This window comes from Vicia villosa, linkage group LG1 (genome assembly GCF_029867415.1).
Source record: "Vicia villosa cultivar HV-30 ecotype Madison, WI linkage group LG1, Vvil1.0, whole genome shotgun sequence".
Classification (NCBI taxonomy): domain Eukaryota; kingdom Viridiplantae; phylum Streptophyta; class Magnoliopsida; order Fabales; family Fabaceae; genus Vicia; species Vicia villosa.
Window position 1 is genome coordinate 47,934,317 of NC_081180.1, and position 13,338 is coordinate 47,947,654.

The 13,338-nt window shown below is 35.3% G+C and overlaps 1 protein-coding gene and 1 non-coding gene across 2 annotated transcripts; both read right to left on the bottom strand.

Annotated features, from left to right (window-relative positions):
* Positions 1-2,841: 2,841 nt before the first annotated feature.
* Positions 2,842-2,913, bottom strand: TRNAH-GUG (transfer RNA histidin (anticodon GUG)). The gene has a single exon. It is a non-coding gene; the product is annotated as a tRNA-His (tRNA).
* Positions 2,914-8,630: 5,717 nt separating this feature from the next.
* Positions 8,631-11,647, bottom strand: LOC131636870 (nucleolar protein 56-like). Its single transcript, XM_058907460.1, has 8 exons — positions 11,359-11,647; positions 10,770-10,984; positions 10,511-10,668; positions 10,053-10,240; positions 9,724-9,976; positions 9,411-9,559; positions 9,194-9,328; positions 8,631-9,022 (listed from the first exon to the last, which is right to left on the bottom strand). Exons 1-8 carry the CDS (start codon positions 11,561-11,563, stop codon positions 8,778-8,780), a joined length of 1,548 nt encoding a protein of 515 aa, XP_058763443.1. The 5' UTR covers positions 11,564-11,647; the 3' UTR covers positions 8,631-8,777.
* Positions 11,648-13,338: the final 1,691 nt, after the last annotated feature.

Here is a 13,338-nt window from a genome sequence, read left to right on the forward strand (position 1 = left end):
GATGTCAGGTGGATTAACGAATAAATCACAGTTCAACTAGAAGAGCTGTGGCGCAATTTGACAGTGTGAGAAACCTAGTGCCATGGCAAAAAGTCAAAACTGATGAAAGGACTCCAAATTTTATGGTACTATAGGCAGCTGCAAGGTCAAAGAGGAAAATTTGGGATGTTATATACGATTAAAGCTTATATTTCATCTTTAATTCATGTAAAACTTCTCGAACTTTATTGTATATGATAATGAGTAGCTAAATTCTTATTGATTAGGCCTTTAGATGAATTTTTGCATCTTAAACTCATTGGATATGATTAATTGTTGAGAATATAACAAAGTGTGACTGTGGATAATAGTCCCACATGACTTGAGCATATATAAGTGGGAGAACCCACTCACCTATCAACTTAAGGTTTTAGGTGGAGAAGTGGTGTGTCTCCCACAAAGGTGTGTTGCTCAAGCGAAATGTCCCGGAAATTAACAATGCTCCCGAACTCGACCCTCCCCCGATTGTTGCGCTAACATTAATTACACTATTTAATAAAATTGCAATTCTAGTATTATTTAGTTAAATTCATGCTTAAAGTCTTTTATATGTTAAAGAATGCATTATGAATTAAATTCAAGTAGAAATTGATTATTAACCATAACTTTAATTGTTCACTCAATAACTATTATAGACATATTGAAATATTCAATTGTGATAATAGTGAAGGTGTGAAAAACACAAGAAAGGGGGGGTTTGAATTGGGTTTTAAAAACCAAAAGCTTTTCTTTAAAAATCCCCTTTAATAAAAATAGACTTTCTTCACTATTGTTAATAACATTAAAGATGCAAGAAGAAAATAACAAGGTATGTTTATGCTAGTTTACTTGAAAATTATCAAGTTAATCTAGTCCACCTGCCAAGGTGATTTTGCCTTATCAAACAAGGTCTTAATCCAATAATCTCAAGATTATTACAATGCACAAGCTAACTGCAAGTGACTCACGTACAGACTATAAGACACACTAATCTTAGACTTCTCAAGGATTCTGACCAACTGGTCCCTTAAGGAACAATCAAACAACAATTTGAAAAAGGTTTGTTTACAGTATATTTGCTTCTACACAAGCTGATAGTGAACAATATTTCAAGAATAATAGACTAAGGAAAACGTATGAACAGTCTTGTAAGAACGTGAATTAGCAACCTCTTCCTTTGGTCTTCAAGCTTATTTACAACCAATAAAATAATATATCTATTGGAGGGTGTTTTTGGAAATTCCATAAAGTTGGAAGTTTGATCATTGTAGGGGAAAATATCGTACAACGTGTCCGTCTTTTCATGGTAGTGGAGCAAAACATTCATTTTGTACCATGTACCATGTAACGTTATCTTATTTATCTTCTGGAATTCAGAGGCTTCTAACGAGCATGAGTTAGAAGTAAGAAAATAAGCCTTGGGTCATCAGAACTTCAAGTCTTTAGAGTCTTCAGAACTTCGTCTTCAGAATCTTCAGCACTTGGTCTTCAGTACTCTTTGTCTTCAAAAACATAAGTCTTCAGCATCTGGACTGTTCCTCATAATTTCTGTCTTCAAATCTTCAGAACTTGGTTTCTTTGATTGCGTATCAGAGTCACAACTTCAGAGTCTTCTGAAGTGGTTTGCTATTGTTCATAAGAACTTGTGTAGCGTAGAAGCGGAACTTGGTTTCTTCTGATGTCTTGGAAGCGCCTTTCATCATATTCAGAACCTGTTTATTAAATACTCAAACTAACAAACATTAGAGTACCAAAATTGTTCATACAAACATACTTGTTATTATCATAAAAAATCAGAGGTATTATTGCAGAACCAATTATTGTTCTAATAAATAGGAATTAACGTTCAGGAAAACTTTTTTTAACTATGAACTCACCTAAGACAATAGGGGGGTTGTAATTAAAAGAGAGGGTGATGTATCAAAAAATTGGTTATAACTAATTTGTTAATGGGTTAAAAATGTTTTTAGTCTTTATAAAATTACCACAAATGACTTTTAGTCCCTATAAAAAAATATTGACTTTTAGTCCATATAAAATTACTTTTGCACGCAGTTTTAGTCCCTCCACAGGTAGTAAAACTGCGCGCAAAAGTAATTTTGTAGGGACTAAAAGTCAATACTTTTTTATAGGAACTAAAATCTAAAATTGGAATATTTATAAAGACCAACAACATATTTAACCTTTTGTTAATTTATCATTGTACTAGATAATCAATGTTAGGGAATAAACCAAATTATCAAATAATGTGAGATAAAGGATTCGAAAAGTCCTGGTGATTTTTAATCATTATCAAATTTATCTTATTTTATTTTCGTATCTACAAACCAAAACTTTTAATACAAAATCCCTCAATTTAATATATAATAGTGTGGTTGAGTCAAAATTGGAATAGTTCTAGTGAATACGAACTTTTAAATTATTTCTTAACAAAAATTTTGTACACTTTCTAAATTGTTCATCAATTTTTTGGCGTTGTTGTTAGAGTTGGTGATTAATTTCAACTAGTCAATTAAATTATTCTTGGATTTACTAAGTATTTTAGTTTTTGTTAATTTAAATTAAAAAAATTGTTCTTATTGAGTTTTTTTTTTAATTGTGCCTTGCTATGAGAATTTTTTTCTTAAAAGTTTAATTATCTAATTTTAAAAAGTGTGGCTGCTCGTTGTTGTTAGGGTTTGTGATTAATTTCAACAAGCAATCAAATTGTTCTTTGATTTATTAAGTATTTCATTTTTTGTTCATTTAAATTAAAAAATTGTTCTTATGTGCATTGCTATGGGACTTTTTTTCTAAAAAAATTAATTGTTTATTTTTAAAAAGTGTGGCTGCTGGGATTCGAGCCCAGGTCTCCACGGCCACAACGTGGAATTCTTACCACTAAACTACAGCCACTTGATGGAATGATGGGCAACCAAATAAAACTTAGATTTTACAATTTCATTTAAATCGAGAGAGGAAAAGATTGGTTGTACTGTGTACTCAGTGGGACTCTCCAAACTTAGAAAGAGTTAAAAGAGAGATTCTTGGAATGTTTTTCACAAATTCACAGTTTGTGGAAAGCAGCAATTTAAAGTTTTAATTAAGGCGACTCAAATTATCTTTGTGATGCTTGGAAAATGTTTATATTGCTGCTCAAGAAGTGTCTTAATCATAATATGGACAACATGGAACAAATGCAACATTCTACAATGGCCTTGAGAGTTCAAACTAGAATGTTTCTCCATGTCTCGGTTGGAGGTACTATAAACAACAAGAATGAAGATGAAGTGAAAAAGCTGATTTAGAATATGTGTCAAAATTAATATCGCACATAAAGTGACAAAGATCCAAAGAAGAAATGCATGATAGAGCTTGATAATTAACATGCTCGATTAGCATAACTCGAAGCCTTAACAAAGCAATTATCTATCATTACTCTTTTTCAAGCAAACATTATTCTAGTCAAGGTGCTAATATGTGGTTTCTATGGTGAAGGTCACACCAATGGCAATTGTGTGCCATATTGACAAAATGAAAAGGCTAATTATGATGGAAATTTTCAAAAAAGAAAATCCTTACTCCATCACTTATAATTTCGGGTGGAAAGTTCATTATCAAATCAACAAGTTCCTTAGAATCCACCATTAAGGAAGTTATCGCCTTTATAAGATATTATAAATCAATTCATGTAGAAGGCTTGAGAAAATTTTGAGGCAAGGAAATCTAGTCAAGAAAAATCCAACATGAACAATTAAGCATTCATAAAGGATTTTGAAACTTAAATTGTATAGTTATCTAAACAATTGGAAGCTCAATCAAGTGGAGATTTTATTGGGAATACGCTATACAATTCTAGGAACGAGAGTTGTAAAACTATTGAGTTGAGAAACAGAGTAATACCCACAATAGTAAATCCTAGGAGTAAAAAAAGAAAGTGACAAAAGATGAATGTAGAATTCATAGATGAGGGAGAAGTTGAAAATGAACAAGAAGAAAAAATGAGATAAATTAATTGAGGAAAAAAAGTGAGAATGGAGTGAAAAACACCATCGAGGGAGAAAAAAGTGAGAAGTTGACTAATGATAACTCAATTTTAAGGAGAAATAAGAAGCAAGTTTTAATGGATGGTGACAAGAAGCAAGAGATTACTTCATATGTCAAACTTCCTTATCCACGAGTAATGAAGAAGATGGAGAATGAAGAAGGGGAGCTCAAGAGATTTATGGAGAAGTTTACTAAGCTTCAAGTCAACATTCTTTTTGGTGAGAGTTTAAAGTAAATTTTAGTTTATACAAAATTCATGAAAAATTTGTTAACTGAAAGAATAAAACCAAAACATAATGAAAATATATCATTGCTAGAAGAATGCAGTGTAATTATCCAAAGAAAGCTTCCACGAAAGCTAAAGGATCCTGGTAGTTTAACATTCCTTATTTGATTGGTAAGATAAATGTTGGGAGAGCACTTTATGATATATGGGTTAGCATTAACTTGACGCCTATTTCCATGATGAAGAGGCTTTATTACGAGCATGTTAATCATAGAAGTATGACTATAACACTAGTGGATTGTCTTTTACTTATCAATATGGTGTTATTAAAGATGTATTGGTTGAAGTGAATGATTTATTATTTTAGAGAACTTTTTATCTTAGTCATGGATAAAGATTCAGAAGTATATCTCCTTCTTTGAATACATTTCTTAGCAACTGGTGGAGCATTAATATATGTGAAGTTTGGTGAGGTTATGGTGAAATTTCAAGATAAGTAAGTTCTTGAAGTGAGCTATCATCGAAATGAATATCCTCAGTTATCATGTGTATGTAGTTAAGGAAGTATCTTAAAATGAGTCACTCTTGCTACCTATTGAACGATTTATTATGAAGTAGAATTGACCGGCCTCTATATCGTAGTCTAGTGTGAAGTAGAATTGAAATGATTGAGATCAGTTTTGAAAAGTAATAGGGGGCAGGAGCATTTAATACAGTTTTATAACTAAGACATTTCGTCACCCATTCAGTACATGTGCGATGTCGTGAACAACTAGGATGTGACGCATTTCATAGAGTGCTTGAGCATTTGAATATGGCATGTTTCCATGAGTGGAATTATAGTCGTTGATTTTGTGATCCATGTTCTTAGTCGTTGTTAATCCTTCTGTTGTTATTGCTTATAAATATGGTGAGTTGAATATTTAGAAGTTTTTGCAACCCTTTAGTTTCCAAGATTTTAGTCACTTTTCTAGAAAAATGCAGTCATTCCCTTTTTCAGAGAACATCACTATAAGTGATTCAGAGTTTTGCTAAAAGCTTTCTCCTTTTTCATTCCTCCTGCTTCATCAACCTCTTTTAACCAGGTACTCTTCTACTTCAAGCTTTAATTTTAGCATTTCCTACTTTTAGTTAGGATAAGTGATAACACCATCGATTTATGAGTGAATATGAAGTGGAAACTTCATCTAAATCATCCCATGACTCTCATCATCCTTCTCATAGTAGTGATCACGTAGGGTCATAAATTACAGCCATATTTGACAATTATGGGTCAGAAGGGAGGTTTGAGGCTTCCTTGGCAGAAGAAACTTCTTTTTTTAGGTTGTTAGACGCCCTTATAATAAATGTAGGCAGAGGAATAAATCGCGCTGAGGTCCCAATGACCCTTTTGTTCTTTCAGAAGACGAGGTGCAAATTAATTGGAAGAGGAGGGAACATATTAAATATTTTGTTCAATTTCTTATGAGAATTGAAGGCCTAGCAACAATGAGGTGCTGGAACATTTAAATCGTCGATGTTAGTCGGGTGCACTAATGTAGGATTCGATAGAAAAGTGGCATGAACTTCTTCGGCTTTGAGCATTGAGGCCGCCCTGCATGATGCTGACATTATGGTCGACGATACTTTAGGGTGGTTGGTCTTTATGGTGCCATAGAAGAAAAGAATATGTATTTCTTTTGATGATTGCATAGTGTTGTTCTATGAGTGCTTATTTACGAGAATAGGACTCTGACTGCCCTTTTTTGAAGATGCCTTGCCTTGCGTGTGACAACTGATTTGTGTGTGAGGATCGTCTACACCAAAGCGTATCTTGAGGTCGACTTCTAATTTTGTGTTCGTCGAATCGCTTTGTCTGATGCTTCGACGAGCCACTTTTTTATCGTCGGCGCCAGACTCCCTCTTTGTTTTCCTTTGGAATGTGAATGTTGAACGGCGGTCGGATGTTGATACTGACAGGTCCTCTTGCAACTGGGATCTGGGATATCTTTCTATGGGTATTTCTAGTGGACCTCTACTTCTATGTCCGGTTGGTGGATACTCTGGTGCATCAAGTGGAAATCCTATGATATCCACAGGATGCACTCGGATATCATATTGATGTCCAACATTAACTACAAATTTGTATTATTTGGGCGTCATTAATTATGAACTTACGGTATCTTGAAGGCGTCGCCTCAGTATGAGCCTTGGCAAGAAGGATACACGGGGGTGACTTTAGGTCAGGAGACAAATTAAAAAATTTCTCCCTGGTCTTCATGGATATCGCCCTTAGAGCCCGACGTAACCCTAGATCAAGACCTGGGAATATTCCTTCGCTCTCTTGCAAAGTTCTTGAGGAAATCAGAGGTTTGGATCCCAAAGAATTGGAGTGGAAGCGGTGGTTGACAAATCCCCACTTTTATTCTCGAACACTTTCGGTTTTGAGATCTGAGGAAGTTGTAACCGGCAAGGATGGAGAACGGACGCGAATTCGCGGAAAATCAAGGATATGAATCTGAATAGCAAGAATCCATATCTAGAATTTCTAAAATTGTTTGATAGTGCTTGTGAAGCGAACATGATTTTTTTTGGAAAATGTAGGAATCAGAAGTTGATTCCTACAGATGGCATCATTGTTCCGTTAGAGAGCCAAAAATGGATGATCTAGCTCCACGAAGGAGTCAGATATGAAGATAGTTGGTTAATGGTGGTCTTGAATGATGGGTCTGGTCTCCTTTATGATGGCGTGGTGGACCTGCATAGTTATCACTTCAACATTCAAGTCAGTTCAAGATTCAATATGAGTACATTGAAACTGGAGATTAGTAATTGTGTATCTTATCATCACATGTGAACTGTTTTATATTTGAGTCGAATAGAGTGAACTTTTGATGAATTGGGCCTATTGGCCGGTCTAGAACACATATAATGTCTTGATGTCAATAAATAGGAAAAGGCCAAATATGCTTTGGGAAAAGCTTAGCACAAGTGCGATACCATTAAAAGAATCGTGTTTATTATGGAGAATTCTCCATAATATATTACCTTACCAAAGACAATCTCATTAGGAGAAGAATTATTAGTCAAAATCTTGCCAATGTGTAGGGCGTGATGCTTCGATGAATCGTTTTCACATATTTTTTAGTGTCTCGTCTTTGCAGGTATTTGGTAGAAAATCAACAAATGGTTTGGATTACCTAATGTGTTTCAAAATGAATGCATGACATATATAGAATAGTTTACATAATCATTTAGCAGTTGGAGAAATATCTCTAAAAAAGTTATCGTGGTGTGGTTTACGAGCATATGAAAAGCAAGAAATGATTGCATATTTAAAAACAAGGTTGTGAAGATGGAGCAGATGATTGAACCAAATACAAAAGAATGTTTGGAACTGGTTGAACATCCAATCTAATAACTTAAAGTGTTATGTATACCAATGGCATATGAATCCTAGGTTATGCTTTGGAGTCATAGATGGATGATGATAGTTAAATAGTAGACTTAAAAAACATTGTCAAAGTCTGGGGGGGGGGGGGGGCTGTTGAACGTATTTAGAGGTAGTCAGGCAGGATAGTCATGAAATTTAGTGAATTTAGTGAGAAGAAACTCCATATCAGCTCTGGCGTGGCAGCAACTAATTCCAGTTTGGATTTATGATCATGTTAGGATCATGTTGCAGGTGAATGTTTTTGAAAAAGAAAGAAATTGGTTGCGACACATTTTATCAGCAACAAATATATGCATTGATCTATTTGAATAGTCAATATTATGTTTCTATATAGTCAAAAGAAATCTCAGATCTGGTTCGATGTCCTTGGTTGGTCCTGAATTAGATTACTGATAGTGATTTTCAGTGGACTTTCAATCATTATGGACTAACTAGTCAGCAGATTGCAAATCAAACTTATTTGAGATTAGGTGGTCAAATTTGATTGACTATTGAAGCTAGTTGTTAGCTGGGGATCAGGTCATTAAGGTTAGCGTGTTTGGACAACAAATTTTGGGTCTATCAATCTGTGTTGGTGTGGCTGCTTTAGGAAGACTATAAGCTTGGAAAATTTTCTGAAGACGTTTAGGTGTTATCCTAATGTATTAATCCATATATATGCTTGATCATAGAAATACGGGCACTAGGATAACACCACAAGTTGACAGAACCTAGTTTGAAAAGAATGTAGCATAGAAGTAAAAAATAATAGCCAGCTACTGATGGTTACAAAACCTATAACTGGGGAAGGTCCCGTCCTCTATCTTAAAACAAAAATGACTTGAAATGTTTCCATTAAAAAACAAAACTGGTGTACAAAATTTATGTTACCATTTCAATAATGATAAGATCCAGAATAGTAAAAAAACCTTCCAAACACCAAAATAATACGGAAAACATGAAGGGTAGGATAAGAATTTTAAGCTAAATACTAAACAAAACAATAAACAAGAGTCAAGACATAAACATTAAAAGTTCAAAGCAAAACTAAAATATAACATTATCCAATACAGCAAGCATCCTTTAGTTTAGTTTTTAATCAACATCCTTCCTCTTTGACTTCTTCTTCTTCTTCTTTCCTGACTCGCCATTGGCAGATTCATCTACAACCTGATCCTGAACATCAGCCTCTTGCTCCAATTTTCTCTTTTCTTTCTTTTTCTTCTTCTTTTCTGACTTATCACCATTTGTTGTTTCTGCAGCTTCTTCATCTGCAGCAGCTTTCTGCTTCTTCTTCTTAGTTTTCTTGGCTGATACTTCCTCTGTTTCCATTTCTGTATCTGCAAAGATTCATATAAATCATAAAAATGAACATTAGAAACTACGGCATAATTACAGGATAAAAACAGTAATCTTTCCACCATAAAGCATCATGAAAAAAACACCATGACATCAAATTCATATTTAGTATGAGAGAATGAGATGGAGTCGGTAGATCTCCTAGTCTGTACCTAGGTTGTCAGCAACTTCAATAGCAGATTTCATGACATCAATGTTCTTACGAGGGGCAACTCCCTTATCATAAAAGTCAAGTCGCTCCTCAACTTGCTCACGGAGTTTGTCCCCAAATGCTGAAGTACCCTTTTCTGCACAACATAACAAAATAATGATACAGATGCAAAATAAAAGGAGCAAGAGTTTGCTAAAATTAATAAGCAGGAAACAAACCAGAAAAGCAGTCAATCCTAGATGCAATAGAGCATTTGTTTGCAAGGTAGCGAGCCATGCGACCCTTGTTTTTGGCAGATGCTCGACCAATAAAAGAAGAGTGGAATATCAGACCATATTTGGGAGTATTTCCTCTTGTTTTTAATGCCCTGAATAAAGCAGAAAGATAGATTATCAGAGTTAAGATGACAAACATGGAAATAGTGTCAACTGTCCAGACAAAAGACATGCAGTTTTACAAATTAAACCTGCTTGCTTCTTCAGAAAAAAACATAAGCAGTTCAATTTTCATAACAAGTGATGAGTTAAAAACCTGAACAAAGCTTTCTCTGCCCCAAGAATCTGAAGAGTTGATGACGGGCACTTAGCTAAATTTGTGAGACTACCAGCATGAGAAATTAAACGAGCTCCAACACTATCACCAACTAAAGATTGCAAATTTGGTGCAATATCATTCATCTTAGTCGTTAGGTAATCAGACAACCTTCTCCTGTAGTCAGATAGGTCCATCACCCTTTGAGCAAACTGATGGACATTGATCAAGTCCACAGGGGACAATTCTTGACCTGAAAAAAACAAGACAAAGCAGGTTAAGAGAGATGAGAAAAAAACCAAGTTAAATGCAAAGATATGATATTATACCCATGGAGGCTTTTGCTGCTTCTACAATCTCCTTTGCTTTATCTTCATCTCCGACTAAGTCAGTTAAGGCTTCAATATTGTCTTCGGCCAACTTTGACTTATCCTCAACATATTTTGCTACTTTGCAATAGAGATAATTATCATTAACAATCTTCACTAGTTCAGGAAAATGCCATGAATACCATTCTCTGCACAAAATAGATGACAACAGATAAATAACACTAAGATTTAAACACTCTGAAGTTGTAAACTATTAGTCTGGGTGTAGGCAGTAGAGGTGCACGGGTAAGTGTATGTGGGAAGGGACGTTCGAACCCCAAAAAAATACATTTTGTGTGTGTTAGGCCCCAAGGGCATGCTTACAAAAGATGTAAACTATTTTTTTCTGATATATTTAAAACCATTTAATCAATAAAAAATACATATTTGAATGAGAATTCATGTTAAGCCTATACTACCTGACTCTCATGGCAAATGAATTGATATCCTTATCAAGTGTATCGAGTAGGAAGATTGCTTGGATGACCATATTGTCAACCCGATTAACATTGAACTTCACTTTTGCTCTGCTGTAACTGTGGCAGAGACCAAGTTGTGCCTTTTCCAAATCTCCTGGCTATAGAATTCAACAGATACAAAAATATACCAATCAATTAAACTGTTAAAGGGACGATCCTATATATAACAAAAAACAAAGCAGTCAAAACAACTGCTAACCTTGAGATCACCAACAAACTTGTCAAAATGAAGCCTGACACCACGAATAAGTTCATTGACAAACTCATTACTTTGGCAAGGAATTTTAGTAGCATCTTGTATATGTGAACCAATCTTAGATTCAGCTACACCCAAAGAGAACTTTGGTTTTTTACCTTCCTTTACTTTGGGTAAACTAGTCTCCAAAACAGTTCTCAGTTCATCAGTCATAATACCTGAACAACATCAACAACAAACAACAACAAAAGGCTGAGCAACTAACAAAATTAAATAAACGCATTTGAGCACACTAACAAACATAGCACCAACCACACAAATCACGTTTAAATCAGTTTTAACATCAATAATGTTAATTAGGGTTTTAGCAGATTTTCATAACGTGACAACACAGACACTAAAACACACTTAAGAGGCTACTCCTAATAACAAAACAACACAAAAAAAACTGAAAAAACTAAAACTAGTATCAACTGAATCACTATGTACAATAACAGATTACTATAGAATAAAGCAGAAACATTGTACAAAGACTGCAACGAGACATGAAAAACACACAAGCAAGTGAGGTTATGGTGGGTTAGGTTATTACCTTCAGAGACGGCATTAATTTGTTCAAGTCCTTCAAGAGCAGAGGTGAAGGGGTTGAAAGAGCGAAGCTTAACGACCTTACCGAACCTGGTCAAATCGGAAACGGAGTTCCGAACAGCTTCAGTGTTCTGTCCAATTTCGTCGATTCCATGAGCCTCGAACAAGGCGTAGCCGGCGGCGGTTTCGTGGAGGAGGAAGAGAGCCATTTTGATGGCCGCAACAAAAACCCTAGAAGTGTCAGAGTGGGAGAAAGGGCATTCGAAAAAGTTACGATACAGGGTTTAGGGTTTAATAGGGGATGTGTCTTTGTATAAATGATTGATACGAAGCGGGTCAGGTTGAACCGCAAGGTAAGGGTATGGTTTTGGGCCCAAGTCTCAAAATGCCCAAATCTTGGGAGGTTTCTTCCTATCACCCCTTATTTCATACCTGGCATCTCCCATATTTCAATAATACCTATGTTGTCCTTGTCAAAATTTAAGGAAAAAATCCAAACAAAATATTTAGTAGTTTAATAAAAAATCTGGTACATAGTAAGAAAATCGGTAGCATATATGAAATATATGGTTCAATGGATATTTCAAAATGTTTGGAATATTTGCTTAGTACTGAATTTTAAGAAAAATTCAAAAGTTACTAGACATTTAGTTCGTGAATGAAAAATCTGATAGTTATAAAAGAGTGGAAATTTAAAGGTAAAGATTTTGCCGACACTTTTATACAGTTGTGATTGCATTGAGCATTTTGTATGGTTCAGAATGACTTCAAAGTTGTATAAATAAAGGTCATATGTTGTTGTTAAGCATAACATCTTACAATAGATCGTCCTCAATTTTGGTTGAGGCAAGTGTATTTCAACGGGTTGAAACATCCTGTAGAGTTTCGCCTTCCGAAGGACAGCGCGTGCATCGTCGTCTTGAGATCCACTATGAATGATTTGTTGCCCGACACCGACAATAGAAAGGTGGGTGACATTGAGTTTCAAGCAGACTAGATTGATGTTGAAGGAAAGGTGAAACACGGCCTTATGGAGTTAAAGGCCGATGAAGATTTAAAGATTATGTGGATAACCTTTCACTGTAGGATAATTAAGGGATTTATCGTGTTTGATGCGACAATTTCAAGATCTATCGACGACATAATCAAGATGATAAAACGTCCAGAATCATCTGGTAGTGACTTGATTTTCATGTTCCTTATTGTTATTTTATGTTTGTTGTAATGCGTTGAGTTATGTTCATCTTCCAAACATGTAATCGACAAAATATTATGTAATAAAAAGTATGGTGCTAAATAGTCTGAGTCACAAAATATACAAATAATACAAATCTAAAATCAAATATCTAAATAGGCCCCCCACGGGCTATGTATACCTCCTATGATGCCAAACTAAAAATCTTGCCATCTGGATTCACCAAACCCATGAGGTTATCGATAATGATTGTTATCACCTGCATGTGTTGAGTGTCATCCGCATGATGTGGGGGCGGTGGAGGCGGCTACACGTCATCAAAAGGTACCCCTACATCAGCATGAGAAGATCCATCATGCGAAGATCCAACATGATAATGTCCAATATCATCTTCATGTTGCCCAGGTGGGATAATGTGGGGGCGTGATACAGTAAGGTACCAATCCAAATACTCATCCACGCACTCTACAAGGAGCTGAACCTCCATTGCAAATCTCTAATGGCACGTGCAGACCTCGTAATGTTACCACAAAACCAGCTATCAATGCCCTCTGATGGAATAACAGGGACTGGTCGTGGGATGTCTTGGACATATTCAAACTGTCGAAGACACCTCTCAGGTAAGTTTCTATCGACTAACCCCTGTCATCACAGAAAACCAGAAAAAAAATGTAGCGTCATTAAACTTCTCATCCACTTTATAGTCTGTGTAGGTGTCCAGATGACATCGTCTACATTCAACACATCATTCCTCCTCTTGTACTCCACAACACGTCCCAGGTGTGCATG

What these genes read in the sequence shown, in the direction of transcription:
- LOC131636870 (XM_058907460.1), bottom strand. Translation starts at nt 11,563, where the DNA reads ATGGCTCTCTTCCTCCTCCACGAAACCGCCGCCGGCTACGCCTTGTTC. An exon ending in AGTTTGTTGGTGATCTCAAG is followed by an intron (nt 10,669 to 10,769) that starts GTTAGCAGTTGT and finishes TGAATTCTATAG; the next exon opens with CCAGGAGATTTGGAAAAGGC. An exon ending in GCAGAGAAAGCTTTGTTCAG is followed by an intron (nt 9,560 to 9,723) that starts GTTTTTAACTCA and finishes TGCTTTATTCAG; the next exon opens with GGCATTAAAAACAAGAGGAA.